This window comes from Meles meles, chromosome 3, assembly GCF_922984935.1.
Source record: "Meles meles chromosome 3, mMelMel3.1 paternal haplotype, whole genome shotgun sequence".
NCBI lineage: Eukaryota > Metazoa > Chordata > Mammalia > Carnivora > Mustelidae > Meles > Meles meles.
The window spans coordinates 3,944,818-3,969,592 of NC_060068.1; the positions used below are offsets into that span (position 1 = coordinate 3,944,818).

The 24,775-nt window shown below is 44.9% G+C and overlaps 1 protein-coding gene and 1 non-coding gene across 2 annotated transcripts; one reads left to right on the top strand and one right to left on the bottom strand.

Annotated features, from left to right (window-relative positions):
- Nucleotides 1–3,014: 3,014 nt before the first annotated feature.
- On the bottom strand, nucleotides 3,015–3,121 carry LOC123939476. Its single transcript, XR_006817859.1, has one exon. It is a non-coding gene; the product is annotated as a U6 spliceosomal RNA (small nuclear RNA).
- Nucleotides 3,122–15,073: 11,952 nt separating this feature from the next.
- Nucleotides 15,074–24,097, top strand: PRSS38 (serine protease 38). The gene is made up of 5 exons (XM_045999688.1): nucleotides 15,074–15,872; nucleotides 16,106–16,268; nucleotides 16,805–17,076; nucleotides 23,258–23,400; nucleotides 23,843–24,097. Exons 1-5 carry the CDS (start codon nucleotides 15,404–15,406, stop codon nucleotides 24,095–24,097), a joined length of 1,302 nt encoding a protein of 433 aa, XP_045855644.1. The 5' UTR covers nucleotides 15,074–15,403.
- The last annotated feature ends 678 nt before the right edge of the window (nucleotides 24,098–24,775 follow it).

The window sequence follows — 24,775 nt, forward strand, 5'->3', positions numbered from 1 at the left end:
ATTTAAAAAAAAAATAAATAAATAAATTCTAGTTAGTTAGCATGCAGGGGTAGATTCCAGTGATTCATCACTTCCACACAACACATGATGTTCACCATAATGACTGCCCCCTTAGTATCCGTCCCCCACCCACTTCCCTCCAACAGCCCTGTCCTCTTCTCAACCGTTGAGTCTCTATGGCTTCTTGCCCTCTTCTCTTTTCCCCTGTATGTCATCTGATTTGTTTCTTCAATTCCTCATATGATAATTATCTTTCTCTGAAGGAGTTATTTCGCTCAGTGTAATACCTTCTAGTTCCATCCATGTCGTTGCAAATGGCAAGATTTCGTTTCTTTTGACGACTGCATAGTATTCCATAGTACATATAGACCACATCTTCTTTGTCCATGCATCCATTGAAGGGCGTCTTGGTTCTTTCCACAGTTGGGCAACTGTGGCCATTGCTGCTATGAACGTTGGGGTACAGATGGCCCTTCTTTTCACTACATCTGTATTTTGGGGGTAAATATCTAGTAGGTCAATTGCTGGGTCATAGGGTAGCCCTATTTTTAACTTTTTGAGGAATCTCCACACTGTTCTCCAAAGTGGCTGCACCAGTTTGCGTTCAAGGAGCATATAATAAATAGAAACATGAAAAAGGTTATATAAGGTGATGAAGTGGGATTTATATCAAATCTAAGAAAACATTGCCTAATCTCAAATCATGAAGATTTACCCTTAAGTTTTCTTCTAAGAGTTTTATAGTTTTAGCCCTTACACTTAGGCTTATGGTCCTTTTTTTAAAGTTTATTTATTTAAATAATCTGTACACCCAATATGGGGCTCAAATTCAAGACCTCGAGATCAAGAGTCACTCACTCTACCAACTGAGCCTGCTAGGAACCCCTATGATCCATGAATTAATTTTTAAGCACCGTGAGATTGTGATACTGGACTTTCATTTTAATTCATCTCAAAGTATTTTCTAACTTATCTTGTGATATTTTCTTTGACCCACTGGCTACTGAGGAATGTGTTGTTTAAGCTCCTCATATTTGAGAATCTCCAGATTTTATTCTATTATCCATTTCATGCTTCATCTAATTTTGGCTAGAAACACAATTTATATGATTTCAGTCCTTTAAATTCATAAGGTTTATTTTTTGACCCAGCATATGCTCTATTCTGGAGAATATTCCATGAGTTCTGGAGAGGATGTGTATTCTGCAGTTGTTGGGTAAAGTGTTGTACAGACCTGCCTGGTCCGGTTGGCATACGGTGTTGTTTCTGGCTTGTTCAACATGGCTGAGGTTCAGCTTAGTCACTTTAACCCACTGTTGAAAGTGAGCTGTTAAAGTATCCGGCTCATTATTGCCTGTCGGATTTTCCCTTCAGTTCTGTCAGTTCTAGCAACATGAATTTTGGGACTCTGCTGTTAAATGGTTATATATTTCTATAAAAAATATATAAAATATATATGAAATATATTATATATGAAATATATGTTTATATATTTCATATATTTTTGTTATATATAAAACATAAATATATATTTTATACATATTTCTATTATATATTTCTATATATTTCTATATAATAGATAATATATTATCTATTATATATAATAGACATTATAATATAATACAATAATATTATATATTATATATTATATTAATAAAATTAATAATATAATAGATACTGTATTTTATATTATATATATTATATTATATACTATTACATATTATAATTTATATTATATTGTATATTATTACATTATATATAATTATTATATTACCATATATTTATGTATATAATAAATACATTATATATCTACATAATGTTTATGTTATATATAATATATAATGTATGTTATATATTTATGTACATAATAATATATATTATATATATTATTATAATATTAATAATATATAATTATATATTATATTATATATTAATGATATACATTATATTATATATAACATAATATACATTATTTAATATAATATATTAAATAATATGTATTTAATATGATATAATATAATATAAATTATAACATAATTTAAAAATATGTATTTAATATAATTTAATATATTAAATAATATGTATTTAATATAATATATTATAATATAAATTACAATATAATTGTAAAATATGTAATAATATAATATATTACATAATGTATATTGTTTTATATATAATATAATGTATATTATTAATATATTATAAATAATATATTACAATATGTTATATATACACATATGTATATATACATATATATGTACATATATACATATATACATACATTACATATAATATATAATATATTAAATATGTATACATTATATATAATATATAACATATTAAGAATATATATTATTTTATATAATATAATGTATATTATTATACTGTATTATATATACACACATATGTATATATACATACATTATATATAATATATATGTACATATATACACATATATATACATACATTATATATAATATATACATTATAAATGTATATATGTACATATATACTATTTAATATATAATATATATTTATATATATTTATATATACTATATATATTAAATAGTATATATTATATATGATATAATCATATACATTATTATATATGATTATATATTATATATAATGTATATATATTATATACATATGTATATATACACATATATGTATATATTCAAGTATGTATATATAAATTATATATTATATATATTTAATATATATAATATATATAATTACATACAAATATATAATATAATATATATAATCATATATATTATATATAATATAAATATATATAAAATACATAACATATAATATATAATAACTATATATTATAATTATATATACATTATATACATAATATACATAAATATATAATATATAATGTATATTATTATATACAGAAATATATGATAAAATAATAATTATATATAATATATAGCAATATATATTATATAATGTATATATTATATATAATACATAATATACATTTTGGGGGGCACACACTTTAAATATATGGAACGGTTCATGAATTTGCGTGTCATCCTTGCGCAGGGGCCATGCTAATCTTCTCTGTATCGTTCCAATTTTAATATATGTGCTGCCGAAGTGAGCATCGTGATATACAATATTTAATGTATCTTATTATATACATACATATATGATAATATAATAATTATATATAATGACATAATATATTATATATAATAATAGAATATAAATATATATATGGCCAGTATATATATTTTTTTTTAAGATTTTATTTATTTATATAATAATAGAATATAAATATATATATGGCCAGTATATATATATATATATATTTTTTTAAGATTTTATTTATTTATTTGACAGACAGAGATCACAAGTAGGCAGAGAGGCAGGCAGAGAAAGACGAGGAAGCAGGATCCCTGCGGAGCAGAGAGCCCGATGCGGGGCTCAATCCCAGGACCCTGGGATCATGACCTGAGACGAAGGCAGAGGCTTTAACCCACTGAGCCACCCAGGTGCCCCTATATGTTATTTTATTATACAGTGATATTATATTATATTATATTATAATTATTATAAATATAATATAATAAATCTTATAAATATAATATAATAATATAATTTACATATTATAACGTATATTATGAAATGTAATATATTATACATATCATACATGCATATATAATATATGCATGATATATACGTATGATATATATGTATGATACATATAATATATTACATTTCATAATGTATAATATAAATGTATTATGTAATATATAATATATGTCATATGTCATATATATCATAATATATAATATAATAATATATATAACATAAATATATATAATATATACATATATAATATATACACATAATATATATAAAATATACCATATGTATATATGCATTTTATATATAGATAATATGTATATAATATATAATATATGATATTACATATCATATATAATATAGGATACATATAATACATATACATAGACTACATATAATAATATGTAGTATAACATATAATATAATATGTAATATATAGTATATAGTATATAAAACATGTTTATATATTATATATACTATAATAAATAATATTTAATAATAATAAATATATATAATATATACTATAATGTGTATATAATATTTATAATATTGCATATAACATACATTCTATAATATAATAAATAACATATAAGAATAATAAATAGATAATAAATTATATATAACATAATATAATAAAGAATAAAATATATAATATGATTATATTATATACATATTATATAATAATATAAATTATATAATATATGATATAAATTATATAATAACATATTATAATATGTATATAATGTATACAATATATTTGTATATAATATATTTTATATATTTATATGCATATATACATATATATTTCTATACATATAGAAATATATATGTGTTTATTATATATTATAGTTTTTGCTTCTTCATGATACATGACACAATTCATGGTGAAGTGACCCTTTTATACTTTTCAAATGTCTTTTTTTTTGTCTCTAGTAATATCATTGGTTTTGAAGCTCTTGTGATGCCCTGACAGAGAATCCAGCCACACCATTCCAGACTTCTGACCTGCAGAAGCATGAGATTGTAAATACCTGTTTTTATGCAAGCTGATAGGTTTGTGATCATTTGTTACACACCAACAGGAAATGAACAAGGATTTCAGCAGCAAGTACGAGCTGTTGCCTTAACACATACCTAAGTGTGTGTGGCCTTGGAATCAGGCAGAGGGTGGTGGCTGGAAGGACTCTGAGGGTGTGATACGGAGAGCCTAGATTGGGTTGATGGGAATGCAGTGGGAATGTGGATGCTGGTGATGTTATAGATGAGGGTGCTGTTGGCAACTGGGTGAAGGAGGCCCTTCACTGTAGAGTGGGAGAAGGCTGAGCAAAGCTCGTTTCACACGGAGGCTTGGTTTCTTCTTGCTCTTACAGGGAAATGAAAGAGGAAAGATAACCAGAGGGAAGGTGTATGGAACAAAAACCCCAGGGCGTCATGATTCTGGACATTCCCCTCCATGCTGCTGCTTTATCAGCACTCTCCCCTTTACACTCTACAAGAGTCCTTGGTCCCATCAATGTGGTGCTCTGTGCACATCTTCTTGTGTGATTTCCTTCCCCACCCACATCCTCTATGCTGTTGTCCTCAGAAATATTACATTTCTTTGTTACTGACCCCAATTACAAGTATGTATGTATTACCTTACACAGCTACCTTTAAAGCAAGTTAAAGAGTCATAAGAGAAGACATATACATTACATGGTCTCTTTCTCCCCCCAAGATTGATTTATTTGAGAGAGAGAGACCTAGCAAGAGGGAGAGAGAATCTCCGGCAGACTCTGTGCTGAGCACAGGGCTTGATCTCACAACCTTCAGACTATGACCTGGGCTGAACCCAAGAACCAGACACTTGACCAACTGTGCCAGCCAGGTGCCCCCATTATGTGGTATCCTAGGACAACCTATATAAATACTTGTCCCAGAGTGTTTCATTTCTTCATGTGCACCCTGATTGCCATCTGTTGTCACATGCTTTCAATAGAAAGAATTTTTCTTAATAAGTCTTGTGAAGCAGGTCTGCTAGCACCAAATTCAGCTCTTGTTAATCTAGGAATGTTTTTATTATGCCTTCATTTTTTTAAAAGATTTTATTTATTCATTTGATAGAGAGAGAGATCACAAGCAGAGAGAGAGGGGGAAGCAGGCTCCCGGCTGAGCAGAGAGCCTGATGCAGGACTCAATCCCAAGACCCTGAGATCATGACCTGAGCCAAAGGCAGAGGCCCAATCCACTGAGCCACCCAGGTGCCCCATGCCTTCATTTTTTTAAGATAGTTTTGCTGAATATAAAATTCTTGGTTGATAGTTTTTTCCACCTCATCAGCAGCTTGAGTATGTTATTTGCTGCCTTCTGGCTACAATTGTCGGCTTGTGAATACTATTTAAAATATCTGTGGTGATGAAATGGCTCCTTGTTTTTGCCTGAGGCAGGCTTTACTTCTTTTTTTTTTTAATTTTTTAAAGTAATATCTACATCCAATGTGGGGCTTGAACTCACAACCCCAAGATTAATAGTCTCACGTTCCACCAACTAAGCCAGCCAGGTGTCCCCTGAGGAAATCTTTACTTCCATTTCACTTTTGAAAGATAATTTCACTAAATACAAAATTCTATGTCAGTGAGGATTTTCCTTTCTCAACATTTTAATGTTCCACTGCAGTCTCTTCTTGCATGCATAGTTTCTGAGGAAAAGTTGGATGGAGTTCTTGACATTGCTCCTCTACCAGCAAGAATTTTCTCTTTGATTTCTTTCAAATTCCTTCTGTCTTTAGTTTTCTACTACATTGACTATGATATCTCTAAGTGTATATTTTATTTTTTTACTTCAGCTTATTTGGTGTTCTGTGAGGTTCCTGGATCTGTGGTTTGGTGTCTACCATTAGTTTTGGGAAATTCTTCGTCAATATGTCTTCAAATATTTTTTCTATTCCTTTCTTTCTTTCTCTCCTCCTGATATTCACATTCTGTGTGTGTTACATCTCTTGTGATTGTCCCATAGTTTGGGGGCATTCTGTTCTTTTTCATTTCTTTTTCCTCTTTGACTATTGGTTCAGACACATCTTCAATATCTGTGATTGTCCCCTTGGCTGGTCCAGTCTACTGATGAGCCCAGCAAAGGCAGTCTTCATTTCTGTGACAGAATTTTAACTTCTAACACTTCCTTTTAACCCCCCTCCTTAGCACGTTCATCTCTCTGCTGACAGTGCCCATCTATTTCTGATGCTGTCTGCTTTATCCATCAGCGCCCTTAGTGTGTGCATCAGAGTTTACATGCTTGGTCTGGTAATTCCAGCACATTTACCACCTCCAGGTCTGGTCCTGGTGCTGCTCTGTCTCTTCAAACTGCGTTCGGTCCTTCCATATGCTTTGTAAGTATTGTCAAAACTGAGGTGATGTGAGGTAAAGGACCTTTAGTTTGGGCTTTGGTTGCTGGGCTGTGTTCAGTTTGCGACAACTATGGTCCTGAGGACAGACTCCTTGTGGCATCCCTAATGATTATATTGTGGTAAAATACACATAACATAAAATTTACCATCCTGACCATTTTAAAGTATACAGTTCAGTGCCATTAATTATGTTCTCATTATTGCACAACCATCACCAAGAGGAACCTTGTCATCTCGCAAAATTAAGACTTTATACCCATTAAATAATACCACCCCATCCTCACATCCCCAGGCCCTGGCGGCCACCACTGTACTTTCTGTGTCTATTTGACCACTCTAGGGTCCTTGTGTAAGTGGAATCCTACCATATTTGTCATTTTGTGACTAGTTATTTCACATAGCACAATGTCCCAAAGGCTCATCTAGGTTGTACCATGTGTCAGAAGTTCCTTCCTTTTTAAGGCAGAACAACATTCCGTTCTCTGTATAGACCACATTCATCCACTGATGGGCTCATGGGGTTGCTTCCATATTTTAACTACGGTGAATAATGCTGCTATGAATATGGGTGTCTAAACACCTCTTCGATATCCTGCTTCCAAGTATGTACCCAGCAGTGGAACTGAGGGTCATAGGTAATTCTATGTCTAATTTTTTGAGAATGGCTGTGCTACTTTCCACCGTGGCTACAGCATTTTATATTCCCACTGACAGTGCATGAGCATTCCAATTTCTCCGCATCTGCACCAACACTTGTTAGTCTCTGCTTTGATTTCTTGTTAATTCTCCTCATTTTGAGTTCCGCTTTCTCACTTTGTATGCCCAGCATTCTTTGAGTGGATGCCAGATGCTGTGAGTTGTACCTTGTTGGTGCAGGATATTTTCGCACATCTTGCTCCGCTCTGATCTGAGATGTATTGACATTACTCGGATATAGACAGGTCTTTCTGGTTTTGCTTCTGGGATTGTTAAGGGGATCTCTGTGGTGTTCCGTCTGGGGTTAATTATTCCACACGTCTGCAGTGAGAACTCAAGGAGCACTCTATCCTGTGCTTTGTGAATTATGAGCTCTTTGTGGCTGGCTGGTGGGACCACTATTCCCAGCCCTTTGTGAGCACTGGGGACTGTTCCCTCTCATTCTTCTGGGAGATTTTTTACCTGGCTTCAGGCAGTTTTTGGATACATTCATGCTGATCAGTTCTCAGCTGAGCACCCTCAGGATTCCTCCTCAATCCTCCACAGTTCACCTCTGTTTAGTGCTCATGCCTCTGGTTCTCTGTGTGGAGACCTTGAGCCACTGTGTTGAACTGTGACTCAGGCAGGTTCTTTTCCAGGCCTCATCCACAATCCTTCTTCCTGTGCTGTGGCCTGGAAGCTGAAACAATTCCAGGACTACTTCCAAGTATTTCCTGTCTCTCAGGGATTACAGTCACACACCCCCTGTTGTCCAGGTCCTGAAAACTAGTTTCCCATATTTATTCTTTTTATAGTTTTTGGTGATTTCAGATGGAAGGTAAGTCTGTCCCAGTTACTCCATCTTGGCCAGAATCAGAGTTTCTTATTATTTTATTCAAACCAAAATTTAAAAATTTAAAAATCACACTTTTTCTTTAAAAAATATACACACCAATAGCTCTGAGGTACATTCATCCTTCTTTTCTCAATTTCCCTTTTCCCTTCCCATTCTGGGTGGTTTCTTCTGACTTGCATTCTGATCCATGGAGTCCCTCTTCATCTGGGTCTAAGCTGTTATTAATTCCATTTGATGAGTTCTGAATCTTGATTTTTGTGGTTTTCATTTCTGGAAGTTCTGTTTGGTTCCTTTTCAAACCTACTCTGTGAAATTTATAGTTTCCAGTTGTTGCTGAAGTTTACAGGCCTGGTTTTATCCCCTTGAACATAGTAAGCACATTTGTTTTACAGTTTCTGGCTTATAACCCACGTATCTGGATTTCTTCGAATCTGTTTTTCTGCTGGTTCTCAGTCATGGCATGTCATCTCATGTTTCTGTTCATCTTTGTGTGCTGAAATGATATTTAAATGCCATTTGTAGAAATAATCTCAGGTCCAGGGTGACGTGACTGCTATCCTAAGAGGATATCTGCTTGCTTCTCTGGGGTCAGGGTGCACTAGCAATCTGGAGCTCCCTTACACCAAGCTCGGGTTTGAGATTTTCCAAGCCACCCATGTGACTTAAAGCTGGGCTGTAGTCCGTGGGAGAGCTGGCTCACTGCACACTCCCTCCAAGGAGGCATCCCATCTCATCTGCAGCCCAGGGCAGGTGTGGTTTACCATGGTCCACACCCTCAGAAAACCTGGCCTCCTACTGTTGTTTCCTGAACCCCAAAGACTGCCAAAAGTGAAACAGCCACAAAGCTGCTGCTTCTGAAAAAGCAAGAGCAGTCTTGACTGCTTGACTCACCTCTCCACCTCCTTGATCCCCTGGGTAAGGTGATTCATCACCAAGATTTAGATGTTTCCTGCTTCTATGACATCTATGTGTTGTCTTCATGGGAAAGCCCTTACTACACTGTTTGCCAGTATTGGAAACCTTTCCATATATTAAACTAAATGTTTTAAAGTGTTCTCATTGTTTAATTTTGTATAGTGTGAGGTGCATTTTTAATTCTTTTATCCCCAAGTGATAGTTACTTTTCCAAGATGTCTTATTCTTACTGGATCTCACTCTTCCACATTAATCATAACTTTTAAAACCAGTCTTTAGTGTACATTTAAAAACTGTTCCAGACATATGTGTGTGTGTGTCTGTCTGTCTGTCTGTCTGTCTGTGTCTGTGTGTGGCTTAAAACACACATATTTATTCTCTGACCATGCTGAGGTCAGGGGTCCAAAGTGAGTCTGATGGGGCTGCAATCAACAATTGTGTCTGCAGGGTTGATTCTTTTTGGAAGAGAACACATTCTTTGCTGCTTAAAACTTCCAGAGCCTGCCAAATGCCTTGGCTGATAACCACATCACTCAACCTCTACTTCATGGTTCCATTGCCTTCTCTTACAAGAAGCCTCCTGCCTATCCTCTATAAGGACCCTTGTGTTTTCACACTGGGCCAATATGGATAATACAGGAAAATCTCCCCACCTCAATGCTTAATCACACCTGAAAAGTCTTTTTTACCTGGGAGGTACATTTTCATAGGACATGGGGATGAGGATGTTGATGACTCTGGGGACCCATTCCTGCCTGCCATGCCACTCAAGTAATTGGTATGCCATATTTTGACTAGAATCACAGTAGTCCTATAGACTGATTTAGAGACAGGTACATTTATGACATTAAGCTTTTATATCCATGAACATTGGATATCTCTCCATTCATTTGTCTTTAACATCTCAATAAAATTTTATAATTTTTCTGACATTTTGTTAGATAATCCTAAATACTTAAACATTCAGTTGTATGTAAATGTCATATTTTTAACATGTGTCTCAGATTTTGTTGCTTGCATATACATATATGATGGCTTATATTTTAACTAAAATCGAGGAAACTTGCAAAATTCTCCTATGACTAGAATAATTTGTAAATTCTTCTGAATTATCCACATAGACAATCAGATCGTTTTCTTAACATACTGGTTTCCCCTCTTCCATTTTCAGCATTTAAATTTCTTAGTTTCATAATACAGGAATGTAATAAGGCAATGACACTAATATATATGTATAAAACATACATTAATACAATAAAAAAGACAAGCTCATTTCAAGAGAGTAGGAAAGATTTCATAGTGGCCATTAAAAATACATGATTAAAAAACATTACCAAGGCTAAAAGACAAAACCTCTCTAACTTGAAGAAGAAATGTTTTAAACACTGACAACAGGCATTGTCATCAGTTAATATCAGTTAGTTAAGTGTCTGCCTTCAGCTTGGGTCATAATCCCAGGTTCCCGGGATCAGGGCTCTGAGCAGAGAGCCTACTTCTTCCTCTTCCTCTGCCTGCTGTTCTGGCTGTTGGCGTGCTCTTTCCCTCTCTTTCTCTCTCTCTGTCAAATAAATTTTTTTAAACTGACAAAAAAGACATGGAAAACATTACCATGGATGAAGAAAACCTAGTGGCATTCACTGTACAATCAGGAGTAGGACAAGTACTATCCCTGTTCCGTATGACCCTGGGGAGAACCTAGGGGCACTCACTGTACAATCAGGACTAGGACGAGCGCTATCCCTGTTCCATATGACCCCGGGGAGAACCTAGGGGCACTCACTGTACAATCAGGACTAGGACGAGCGCTATCCCTGTTCCGTATGACCCCGGGGAGAACCTAGGGGCACTCACTGTACAATCAGGACTAGGACGAGTGCTATCCCTGTTCCGTATGACCCCGGGGAGAACCTAGGGGCACTCACTGTACAATCAGGACTAGGACGAGTGCTATCCCTGTTCCGTGTGACCCCGGGGAGAACCTAGGGGCACTCACTGTACAATCAGGACTAGGACGAGTGCTATCCCTGTTCCGTATGACCCCGGGGAGAACCTAGGGGCACTCACTGTACAATCAGGACTAGGACGAGTGCTATCCCTGTTCCGTATGACCCCGGGGAGAACCTAGGGGCACTCACTGTACAATCAGGACTAGGACGAGTGCTATCCCTGTTCCATGTGACCCCGGGGAGAACCTAGGGGCACTCACTGTACAATCAGGAGTAGGACGAGTGCTATCCCTGTTCCGTGTGACCCCGGGGAGAACCTAGGGGCACTCACTGTACAATCAGGAGTAGGACGAGTGCTATCCCTGTTCCGTATGACCCCGGGGAGAACCTAGGGGCACTCACTGTACAATCAGGACTAGGACGAGTGCTATCCCTGTTCCTTGTGACCCTGGGGAGAACCTAGGGGCACTCACTGTACAATCAGGAGTAGGACGAGTGCTATCCCTGTTCCATGTGACCCTGGGGAGAACCTAAGGGCACTCACTGTACAATCAGGACTAGGACGAGTGCTATCCCTGTTCTGTATGACCCTGGGGAGAACCTAGGGGCACTCACTGTACAATCAGGACTAGGACGAGTGCTATCCCTGTTCCGTATGACCCCGGGGAGAACCTAGGGGCACTCACTGTACAATCAGGACTAGGACGAGTGCTATCCCTGTTCCGTATGACCCTGGGGAGAACCTAGGGGCACTCACTGTACAATTATGACTAAGATGGGTGCTATCCCTGTTCCATGTGACCCCGGGGAGAACCTAGGGGCACTCACTGTACAATCAGGACTAGGACGGTGCTATCCCTGTTCCGTATGACCCTGGGGAGAACCTAGGGGCACTCACTGTACAATCAGGACTAGGACGAGTGCTATCCCTGCTCTGTATGTTCCCAGGGAGCACCTAGGTCATTCACTATACAATCAGGACCAGGAAAGGCGCTATCAGTGTTCTGTATGACCCCAGGGAGAACTAGAGGCACTCATTGTACAATCTGGACTAGAAAAGGTTGCTTCATCATTCTTGTTGACCTGTTCTATTGATATATGTTCCTCGCTCTCTGAGTGAGCAGTGTTCACTATCTCAGTCCTGATCATTTCCATGAATCCTGGTGCCCTTGTGTGCAGAAGTGAGAAGGTAAGCTCCTTGAGTGTCTCCATGAGAGCGGGTGCATGAGAAAACCCTGGTAAATGCTGCATGTTACCATAACATGCTTTACATCCTGTCCCTGTCCTTAACTCATGTTCCTGGCTCGTTGTTCACACCTGATAGTTGCCTTGGGTCTTAATTGAAGAAGGAGAGGTGTTCCTCTAGCCGCTAGCCCTAAGCCCTTCCTCCAGCTGATTTAAGACAGAGTTTCCACAGGAAACTGATATGTATGTGTCCTGGTTCTTATTTTATAGTCTTCCCCTGGAAGAGTTCAAGATGACATGCCATGTGTAAAGAAGACAGAACAAGGGTGTCTGGTGAAGCCATGCCTCCATGAGTGTGGGTGTCGTGGCAGAAATGAGAGGGGAAAGCTAATGGTTCTGCAATGTTTTTGCTTTTAGGGGACTGCTTTTCCCAACAGGAGGCTGAATTGGAGTCTAAGTAAGGCATATTCCACACTCTAGATGATGAGGACACACTTGCAGAAACTCACCTGGAACAAGGAAGGGCAGGCAGAAAAGGCAGCCCACCCCCGCTGCCAACCAGGGGTGCCCAGCAGTGGTGAGAGCAGCCCAGGACCACAAGTTTACTAAATCAGAATGGTATAAAGGAAGGTGGAATGTGGCCATGGGCACCCCTGGCCTGCTGGGGCAAGGACAGATGGTATTGCATGTGTCCTCTCTTATCAGCTCTCCTTTGCCCTTCAGGGCTTCTGGCTCTGTAGTGCGATATTGGTGACCCCTGCAACAGAGGGGCATTACCTTTGGACTGTGAGCATTCTGTGAGCAGAAGGAATGCTATGACCTATCTCCAGGGCAGAGGGTCTGGGAGTGGCTGCTTGCCACACCTGCAGGAGCTGGCCAGGCCCAGAACTTGGTTTTGTCTAGTGTAGCCACCTGCCCACCTGGGGATGGGGCTGTGATTGCAGGACACAGTCAAGCCCAGCTCGGAGCAAACTCCGCCCTTCCTCCCAGGGTGTCATAATTGCAACCATAAATTGGAATGGTGATCTGTTGTAAACTGTTCCAGGATAAATGAAAACATGCTGTGTCTCCATGTTTTACCGGTGTTGCTAGCCACATGGAATGGGTCAGTGTGCCTCTAGAGAGCGGGAGCCCACCCACCTCCTGCACCCAACACAACAGGAATGCAGGCTCAGCCCTCTGGGCACAGCTCACACCTGGCCACCATGCGCTTCCCTTCACGATGAACTGAAAGCTTTGCTCATCCCCTTCTTCAAGACCTTCCTCCAAGGCCACTTCCCAATTCCCCTCCCCCATGCTCTTGCCTTTTCAAATTGGGTGGCTTTCTCCTCCAAGTGCTCTTTCCCTTTTGCCAACTGCATGGAAGGTCCAAGGGGCAGGGCAGGTCTGGGGGGGGGGAGCTGAGGAGGCATTCTGGGAGTCCGACCCCCTGAAGGAAGGGCACTGATGGGAAGGGCCTTGAAGGGCAGTGGTGCTAAAGGACAGCAGAAGGAATGAACATTGCCAGGGATCAGATGCAACAGAACAGTCTTATCTCTGCGATACTGACAGGTTCCTTGAAAAGCAGAGAAGACAGGAGGCCCCATGAGGGTTTCTGCACGTGGCCCTGTGCCCCCAGGACTCTGGTTTCTTTGTACAACTGGACAGAGTCTGTACTGGCAACCCCAGGAACCACACGAGAACAGACACATGCAGCTTGGAACAAGAACGGGGAACTATGCACATTTCCCCAACCTTTTACTTTTTCAAAAATACTTTATTTATTTGACAGAGACACACTGAGAGAGGAACACAAGCAGGGGGAGTGGGAGAGGGAGAGGCAGGCTTCCCGCTGAGCAGGGAGCCCAGTCTGGGGCTCAATCCCAGGATCATGACCTGCGCTGAAGGCAGATGCTTAAGGACTGAGCCCCCCTGGTGCCCCTGCCCCAAGCCTTCCAGACAAGACCACAAGTGCCGCAGAATGGCCGCAGGGACATCCCTCCCGGTTTGACAAGGAACCAGGGAAGCCAGGAGAGGAGCATCAACCTCGCATCCATGTGGCAGCAACAGTGACACACACCGTGCTACACGTGTAACAGAGAAGCCACCCGTGTTAGGGTCCCTGGTCAAAGGAGCAAGAAGCAACGCTTTATTTCACGCCAAGCATCGAGAGTCAAATTGACCGGTCAGGGCTGTCTCTCTTCCAAGCGGCTGCGAAGGCGGCGCCAACGACGACGACGATGACCCCAAGCCTCACAGACCAACTTGGACGACGACCACAACAACGACCACTCCAGCCTCACAGACTAACTTTCATGGCCGTGGTGAGCCTGGTTATGCGCGGGCGGCCAATGGGGTTGCGGTACGCGGGGAAAACTGCACAGGCAAGCTGGTCGGCAGCACAGGTGGCCCACTGAATTTCAACTTACCGTAGCAAACACACGCGCGCCCCACTGATGGGTGTCTCCCCCCGTCTGGCCCGTCCTTGTATCTGGGCTTTGCAAGTAAGCTCCTCCGGGAGGGGCGGGGTCAGTCTAAGCTGACAGCCACATGGCTCGACAATCCGACGCCCCGCCCGTGCAACAGCGAGCGCTCACGCCCGTCACATGCGCAGGGCACCACCTGCCCTTCCGTGAGCAGCCTTAGCAGCAAGCTTTCTGGAATCTCGCTGCTCACCACCGGACAGACACGCGCCTGCCCACCTGCACCACCTGCGAAGCCGCTGGACCCGGGCCACCGGCGCCACCAGTGTCGGCAGGACGTCCCGGAGGAGCTGCACGGCTGACCGGAGTGAGCGCGCGTCCGTGCAGCTCGCCACGGCCGGCCCCTCTGGCAACACGGCGGCGCCATCGCCCACAGGATGGACAAAAGGAGGGCAAAGAGATGCCAGCAAGGGCCACATGCCCTGCGCCGCCGCGCCTCGCGGTGTCACGTGCCCTGCGCCGTCGCGCCTCGCGGTGTCACGTGCCTGCGCCGTCGCGCCTTCCGGGTGTCACGTGCCCTGCGCCGCCGCGCCTCGCGGTGTCACGTGCCTGCGCCGTCGCGCCTTCCGGGTGTCACGCGCCTGCGCCCTCGCGTGCTCCTCACGTCGCACTCTGCTGCCATCACTGGTGCTGGAGCCACGCGCCGCCACAAGGCTCGCGCGCTCGCTTCACAACACTGTCCCCTCATGGCCGCCCCGCCGTCGGACTCCCGCGCCGCGCCTGGAGCATCCCCGCCCTCAGCCCTGAGCCTGCTCCCGCTCCTGCTCCTCCTGTCCCCCGCCCCAGCGGCAGCCGCGGCCCGCAGACGCCCTCGGAGCCAGGGCTGCGCCTGGAGCCCCGACGTGGGTAGGACCCGACGTGGGTAGGACCCTCCGCGGCAGACATGGCTGCGGCTCTAGTGCGCGGTTAGGGGTCCTTCCCGCCACTCCAGGGTGGACCCTGCCCTGCGCTGCCCCGGCTTCCCTTCCGCGCCCCGCCCTTTCCCGCACTCCCCCCGCCCCAGCCTCCACCACGCCCCGTCTAGGCCCAGCCCGCCCTGCCGCTGCAGCCGCCCGCAGGCTCTGTCCGTTTCTCCGCAGCCTGTGGCCATCGCTGCATTCAGGGGAAGATTTTGGGGGGCGCGGATGCCCTGGGGCAGAGGTGGCCGTGGCAGGTCAGCGTGCACTACAGAGGCTTCCACGTGTGCGGAGGGTCCATCATGGATGAGTACTGGGTCCTCTCAGCAGCCCACTGCTTCCATAGGTGAGCAGGCAGTGCCAGGAGCCACTCCCCTGGGGGTCCAGGGTCGCAGGACTGAGCAGGTGGGCGCGCCTGCTGGGACTGGTCAGGGATGCGGGCCGCTGGGCCCAGCGCACAGCTCATCAGTGCGGCCTTTCCCTGCACCGGGCTGAGGGCTCCTCAGGGCCCCGGTTCTCTGAGGCAGGGGAGAGCCATATCCCAGGACGAGAGGCAAGGAGGCATGACCCAGCAGGGCAAGAGGCATGCCGGGGAGATAGATTAGGAAAGACCTGCCCTCGCAGGTGGGTCCCCATGCACCCGACCAGGTCACCACCCTGGGTGACCTGAATCCCCCGAGTCCTCCAATGGCCCATGTCAAGACTTCCCTGGAGACAGTTCCGCCACACGGCCAGGCTCTCAGCTTGCTGGCAGCTTGCTTTTCCGTGTCCTGGCTGCACACCTGGAGGCCAAGGCCAGCCCGCTCCAGGCCTCCCGGGGTGCCCTTGCTTCCCAGGGGCATGACGCTCGAGTCACCGTGCCCTTGTTCTCTGTCTCCACAGGGACAAGAACATGGAGGCATTTGACATATACGTGGGGCTGGTGGACCTCAGGCTTGCGGGCAGTCACACCCAGTGGTTTGAGGTCAACAAGGTGATCGTGCACCCCACCTACGAAGTGTACCACCCTGTGGGAGGTGACGTGGCCCTGGTGCAGCTGAAGTCCCGCATCGTGTTTTCTGACTCTGTGCTCCCAGTGTGCATCGCATCCCCAGATGTGAACCTTCACAATGCCACTTGCTGGTCCACAGGGTGGGGACTCATCTCCCCACAAGGTAAGAACACAGAGGGTCAGGCCCTTTGCTGGACCCGCAGAGGACCATGGCTCTATGTTGCTATAGGGAAGAGAGAACCCGGTCGGTTATGGGGCTGCAGGTGTCTGGAGCCTGGAGCACCCACCCACCCGGCACTCTGTATGCTGTTTCACCCCGGCTATCTCTGTTATGCACAGAGGAGCACTGACAACTGCTGTGAGGACCCTAACACACAGAGTTCCAAACAAAATCCAACTGGGAAACCATCTTTTTAAGCATATTGAAAACAAATCTGTTAATTATTTTGGTTTTCTCCATAATGACCTCATATTTTCTTTCTAGGTGCATACCTAGTACCTTAGGATATTTACAGGATTTTTTAAAGATTTTATTTATTTATTTGACAGACAGAGATCACAAGTAGGCAGAGAGGCAGGCAGAGAGGGGGGAAGCAGGCTCCCCGCTGAGCAGAGAGCCCGATGCGGGGCTCGATCCCAGGACCTTGAGACCATGACCTGATCTGAAGGCAGAGGATTAACCCACTGAGCCACCCAGGCGCCCCAGGATATTTACAGTTATTGAAAACATTCTTTTTTATTATATTTGCTGATCAGTCACACCTGTTGATTTTTGCACACTAACTTTCAGCCACCTTATGGAATTCACTTCTAATAGCTTGTCAGTTGATTACTTGATTTTAAAAAATCATATTTCCTTCAAACAAAGACTGTTTCATCACTTCCTTTCCCATATTTTTTCCTTTATATATGTCTTATCGGTCTTATTGCAGTGGCTGAACCTCCAATTAGAAATGATGCTAGGTTTCCTTTTCCCGTTTTTTATTTTAATGAAAATGCTTCTAATGATTTACTATAAGCTTGTGGCCTGGCCTGGAGACTTTAGCTTAATATCTTATACCAGGTTAAGAAAGTTTATGTCTGCTTTACTTAATTAAAAATTTTATTGAGATTAGGGTGCTATAAATTCAAATTAGAAAGTTATAACTTTAAAACGTTCAAAGTAATCCCATGGTAACAAAGAAAATAGCTGTAGAATTTACAGAAAAAGAAATGAAGAAGGAATTTAAACATTTCACTACAAAAGAATCATTTTAACCCCAAAGAAGATAGAAATGCAGGAAATTTGGGACAAAATCTATAAAGCCTAAGCACTGTGATGGAAGTAAGTCTCTCCTTATCAGAGATTGCTTTAAATGTAAAAGGATTAAAATCTCCAATGGAAGGACAGATTAAAAGAATGGATAAAAATAAGCTGTGTGCTGTCTTTTGAGATGCAGTAGAGATCCAAAGGCACAAACAAGTGGAAGGTTAAAGGACAGAAAAAGATACCCTTGCAAATAGTGGCCAAAGGAGAGCAGAGTGGGTATACTAATAATAACAGAGAAAAATAGACCCTAAAACAAAGAAGGCTACAAGAGACAAGAAAGGACATTGCAGATGAATAAAATTTCCATACAGCAAGAAGATACAAAAATTATCCACACTTACACACCTAATGACAAAGCATCAATATGTATGAAGCAACAAAGGACAGAACTGAAGGGAGATATCAGCAGCTCTCCAGTAGCGGTTGGGGGACCGATATGCCTCTCTCAGTAATGGGCTGAACAACCAGACAGAAGGTACGTAAGGAAACTGAGGACTTAAACAGCACGGTACCCCACCCAGATCAGACAGACACAGACATCACCCTGCTCCAGCCACACACTCGTTCTCAGGTGCCCTTGGGATGTTTTGTCAGGTAGAGCGTATGTTAGTACACAGGGGAAGTCTCAGTGGAGTTTAAAAGGCAAATGTCATACAAAGTAACTTCTCTGACCGCAACAGGATGAAACAGAAATCAATAATATGAAGAAAATAGAAAAATTCACAAAATTGTGGAAAGTAAAAAACACACATTTAAATAACCAATGGGGGCGCCTAGGTGGCTCAGTGGGTTAAAGCCTCTGCCTTCGGCTCAGGTCATGATCCCAGAGTCCTGGGATCGAGCCCTGCATCGGGCTCTCTGCTCAGCGGGGAGTCTGCTTCCTCCTCTCTCTCTGCCTGCCTCTGCCTACTTGTGATCTCTGTCTGTCAAATAAATAAATAAAATCTTTAAAAAATAAATAAATAAATAACCAATGGATCAAAGAAAAAAAATCACCAGGGAAGTTATAAAATATTTGGAGATGAGAGGAAAGGAAAAAAGAACGGGAAAGAAAAGACAACTTACCAAAACTTTTAAGGGATGCGGCAAAAGCAGTGCTAAGGAGGAAAATTATAGCTGTAGCATTTATTGTTTTTAAATACCTACATTTATAAAAGAAGAAAGTCCTTGAATAAATCACTTCACATTGTGACCTAAGGAACTATAAAAAGAACAAACTAAGCCCAAAGCTAGCAGAAGGAAGAGAGTAATAAAAATTAGAGCACAGAAAGTGAAATACAGAATAGAAAGAAACAGTAATGAGTCAAACGTTAGTTGAGTTTTTGAAAAGAGCAACAAAAGTAACAACCTACAGCTAGACTGACTTCAGAAACGCAACTGGAAACATCAGTACTGTCATCACAGAAATAAAAGGATCACATGACATTACTAAAATAACTCTAGGCCAGCAATTCGATAACCCCATGAAATGGAGAAATTCCTGGAAACACTCAAATTACCAAAACTGACTGCAGAAGAAGTTACAATGCTGAATGAGTAAGTGAATCAGTTTCTAAAAACATCTCAACAGTAAAAGTCCAGGACAAGGTGGCCTTCCTGATGAATACCGAGCATTTAAAGAAAAATTCACATCAGTTCTTCTCCAATCCGAATAAAGAGAGGAAGGAACACTTCCTCATCCAGGGGAGCCCACACTATGCTGATACCAAAGCCAGACAGGAAAACACAAGCAAAGATGATTACAGAGACTGTCCCTCATGAAAATACACACAAAATCCCTCAATAAAACACCAGCAAACTGGCTCCAACAGCACATTAAAAGGGTTGTGCATGCCAACGAAGTGATTTTCGTCCCAGGATTACAGGGTAGCCAACACACAGAAAGTAGCCAGTGTAACACAGCACACAAGGGATCGAAGGGGGAAACCCATACGTTCGTGTCTGGTGGTGCAGACGGAGCATGTGACAGGACCCACCGTCCCTTTGTGATGAAATTCCACTCCCAAAACAACTAGGAAGAGGTACTTCCTTGGCACAACCAAAGATGTTCGTAAACAACCCACAACTAACACCATAGTCAGTGCAGGAAGACAAGCAGCTCACGCCTCAAACCAGAGCACGATGGGAAGTACCCTCTCACCCCCAGGATTCTGTGCTGTGCCAGGAGCTCCAACAGTTCAGTGAGGCAAGAAAGAAATAGAAGTCGCCCTATCGGGTCATGATCTCAGGGTCCTGGGATCGAGTCCCGCATCGGGCTCTCTGCTTGGCAGGGAGCCTGCTTCCCTCTCACTCTCTCTGCCTGCCTCTCTGCCTGTGATCTCTCTCTGTCATAAATAAAAAAAAATAAAAAATAAAAATCTTTAAAAAAAATAAAAATCTTTGGAAATGAGATACGAACTGTCTCTCTTCCTGACGACATGATGATACATATGGAAAATTCAGGGAACCCTAAAAACAAATTCCCAAAACCAACTACAGATAAACAATCGCAGCGGAAAGTTGCAGGGCATGAGATCAGCACAAAGACGGGCTGGATGTCTTGTGCCTTCCGTGAACTATCACAGTCAGTGAAGAATCAGTCCTGCATCGTCCAGAAGAAACGCTACGTGTGAGTAAATCAGTCTGCGGAGGTGGAAGACTGGTGCACCAAACATGCAAACCTTGCCAAGAGAGATTCTGAAAGACCTCAGTAAATACATGGCCGGCCCATGTATGTGGGCTGGACTTAATACTGCCAAGAGGTCGGCATCAGCCCAAGCGACCTGCGTGTCCTGTGCAGTCGGCACCAGGGCTCCAACAGCCCTTCTGCAGAAGTGGAAAAACCGACCGTGGAGTTCGCGTGGAACTGGAAGGCCCCAGAATAGTCACAACAGTCCTAACAAAGACCGAAGCTGGACAGAATCCTGCCCCCCACTTTCAAACCGTACCGCGACCTTACAGTGATCAAAACAGCATGATTTCAGCACAGACGTGTGAGTACATGTATGTGTGCACATGTAGCGTGAGTGTGCACCTGCATGGGAGTTGGGTGGCCGTGAGTGTGTGCACATGGGCACACAATTATGTATGTGACCGGCACGGGTGGGTGTGAGTGCACACGTGTGCGCGTGCGTGCAGGTGTGAGTTCGGGTGTGCGCACATGTGTGCATGTGGACGGTGGGTGAGTTCAGCTGTGTGTGCACATGTGTGTGGGCGATAGGTGTGAGTTCGGGTGTGTGTCTTTGCCACATTTGCTGAAGGCCAGGTGTTACAAGAGAATGTTTAGGCTGAACTCTGTGCCCCAAATAGACCTGGGGCGGACCAGTTGGCCCGGTGAGGACGAGCTGGGTCGCGGGCTCTGCTGTTGCTGTGGCCATGTCTTCCGTGCACCAGAGCCTCAGGTCCCTCCGTGGGGGCTGCTGGCTATGGGGCCTGGGGTGTTTCTGGGTTCCTGCTTCAGCTTTCACCCTAGCATCTCTGCATACCCACAGCACACTCTCACCTGCCCTGACCCTTGTCACTAGGCTGGTGTTGTTGGGGGAGGAGCCGTGACTTTGCTGGTCCAAACTGGTCCCAGGCCATGCTGTGGCCCCACTGGAGATGGGCCTCCGTGCACTCTGCTGCCACATCGGGCAGCCACGCTCCACTGTGTCCCCTCCCAGCTGGCGGAAGGCTTTTGCTCTGGGCGACAGAGGGAGCTCCACGACAGCTGGCCACCCACCAGATACCTGCCTCGAGGGGCTCTCTCCCCGAGCCCTGCCCTGACTCCATTATCTTTGGTGCCCAGTAGAGACCCAGGGGACAGACCTAGCAGTGGACACAAACTTCACATCTGGGTCCCCAGGCTGCTCCTCAGGAAGGCATGGAAATCATGGCTGGCTCTTCCCACCTGCCTCTACGTTCCATGTCCTCCTTTGTGCTCTGATGCAGGCTCATTGCTCGACCCTCCATCTGCCTGGCTCGATGTGGTCCTGCTGGGGGAGCAGGGCACCTCCTGTCCTCTCTCTCCACCACTGTCCTGGTGGTCGGCAGGACTGTGTGCCCTGGACTGGCTAGAACTCGGCATTCCAAGCCCCTGTGAGCTCCAGGGGCTGCGGAGTCCATGCTGCTGCCCTCTGCCCACCCCACGCCCTCTGTACCCTCTGTAGGGATGGCTCGGGACCCGGCAGCAGGCTGAGAGCACCAGGGCCCCCTGTCCGCATTGCCCTTCTTCTGGCATCCGCCTTGGGGTTCCAGACACCTGTGAGCCTCACGGCATGTCGCAGCCTGGGGAGTAGCCCTGCAGGGCGAGGGGTCCTCCAGGCCTGTCCCCGTGTGTGGTCGCCCCTGTGCCTCTGTGGCAGGAGGGAACTGCACTCCCATTACCCTAGGGGGCCTCGGCGGAGGTCTGGGCGGGTGGCTGGCTGATGTGGTGGGCTGCAGGGTTCCCTGATGGCCTTTCCTGGGCAACCTCTCCCAGCACTGCAAACCCTGGGTTTGTGGGCTCTCTCTGGCTGTGCATTTCCATTTGCACCATCTGCCTCTTGCGTGGCTGGATGTGACCCAGCCAGGGCAGACAGCAGCCACCAACACAGCTAACTCCTACTTTCTGTCTTCTTCCCCCCAGGTGCACATTCATTAGGTCCAAAACTGATTCCCCGGGTGCTCCCTGCCTTTCCCCAAACAAGCACCCGACACCCCTTTGACAACAGGGTCATGTGGTCTGCAGCGTGCGCAAACAGCTCCTCTTTAGCTGAAGCAAGGCCAGAGCCACGGGACCCACTCACACGTGGGCCTGGAGAGCACAGGTTTCCGGGACCAATTGCTGTGCCCATCAGGGTAGAGCCAGGCACACGGGGGGACACACCAGACCCGGAGGCCTATCTTGCATCACGGTCAGCCCCTCGTTCAGGGACCCGGCTGACAGAGGCCCTGCCGCGGGAGGGATTGCCTCCTGCTGCTCCTTCAGGCAGAGTCCTGAGACATTTGTGCTGCCACCCCCCCCCCCCCCCCGTGCAGACGGGACTACAGGGTGAGTCTGCCAGCCTCTCACGGGGCCTGCACCCCTTTCCGACAGGCCATGTCCCCAGCAAGCTGCAGGAGGTACAGATACCTCTGATCTCACTGCCCCTGTGCCGGCTGCTCTACGGACACCTGTCGTACATCACGCTGGACATGCTGTGTGCCGGGGACATCACGGACATGAGGACCGTGTGCGAGGTGCATCCCACGGAGGGGCCGTGGCCAAGCCTGGGCTTTCAGACACTCACCTGCGTTGAGCCAGGGGCACTTCTGGGTGGGTGGCAGTTCCGGATGGCCGGTCCCCTCCAGGCCTCAGAAGCACAGCACCGTGTGGCCTTCAGCTGGGTGGGGGAGCCTGGGGTGGCTTGGGCACGGCAATCCACGCCCAGAGCCCTGTGGAACCAAGCGCTGCTGGAGCATCCTGGGTTCCACATGGGCCCAGGGGCCTTGCCCACTGCCTGTCACCCTATGCCACCCACCCTGTGCAGGCAGGACAGTGGCGAGAGCTCAGCCTGCCTGCAGCAGAGCCTCGGCCCTGGCGGGTGGGGCCAAGGGCATGGCAGTGCCCAGGGCTCTCCTCATGCAGGAGGCTGCAGGCCCCCGGACTCCCCACTCATGGGAAAACCTTCTTCTCTTCCAGGGCGACTCTGGGGGTCCACTCGTCTGTGAATTCAACCACACCTGGTTGCAGGTTGGCATAGTGAGCTGGGGCCGTGGGTGCATGTACCCTATGTACCCTGCGGTCTATGCCCGCGTCTCCTATTTCTCCAAATGGATCCATTACCACATGGAGCACACCCCCCTGCCTTCTCAGCCACTCCCCGCCCTCGCCCGCGTGCTGGGGGTCTCCGTCACTGTCCCTGTGGCCGTGCTGGCTGTCCTGCCCATGTTGTGAGGGCTGAGGGCCCATCCTGACTACTCAGGCTGCATGCCTCTGTCCCTGTCCAGCTCAGCCCCTCGGGTCTCCTCACACCTGAGTGAGGTGAGGGCCACCAGCAGGCCCAGATATGGAGCGAGGTCCAACCACAGAAGGGCAAAGCACCTTGGCTCAGTGCTCTGCGCTGATATTTGGGAAGATATTAATTGTTGACCAAGTGAGCATCCCAGAAGTTCTGCGTCATCCGTGCACCCAGAGCACAGGCTCCCTCACGAAGACAGAGTGTGTCCATCAGCTGAAGCGCAGTGCCCTTGTCGGGGTGACAGGCAGCAGGGTGAGAAGCGCTGACCCAGCCATCTAGAAAGGATGGCCTCACAAGCGCTGGTGTCCAGGTTCAACCAGAGTCAGACAGAGAGAGGGTCATTGATTTACATGCTCAGACCCGTCAAGATCAGAGTCTTTAGACTTTTTATACCAAAAATTCCAATATGAACATTGGAAGACGTGAGCTGAGAGTAAGTAAGCACACAGAAGGAGTAAAAAAGGTGGAACCAGAAATCAGCGGCCGAACACCATGAAGATACTAACACTCTGAAAACCTGGCTTTGGGGGCGCCTGGGTGGCCTGGTGGGTTAAGCCTCTGCCTTCAGCTCAGGTCATGATCTCAGGGTCCTGGGATTGAGCCCCACATCAGTC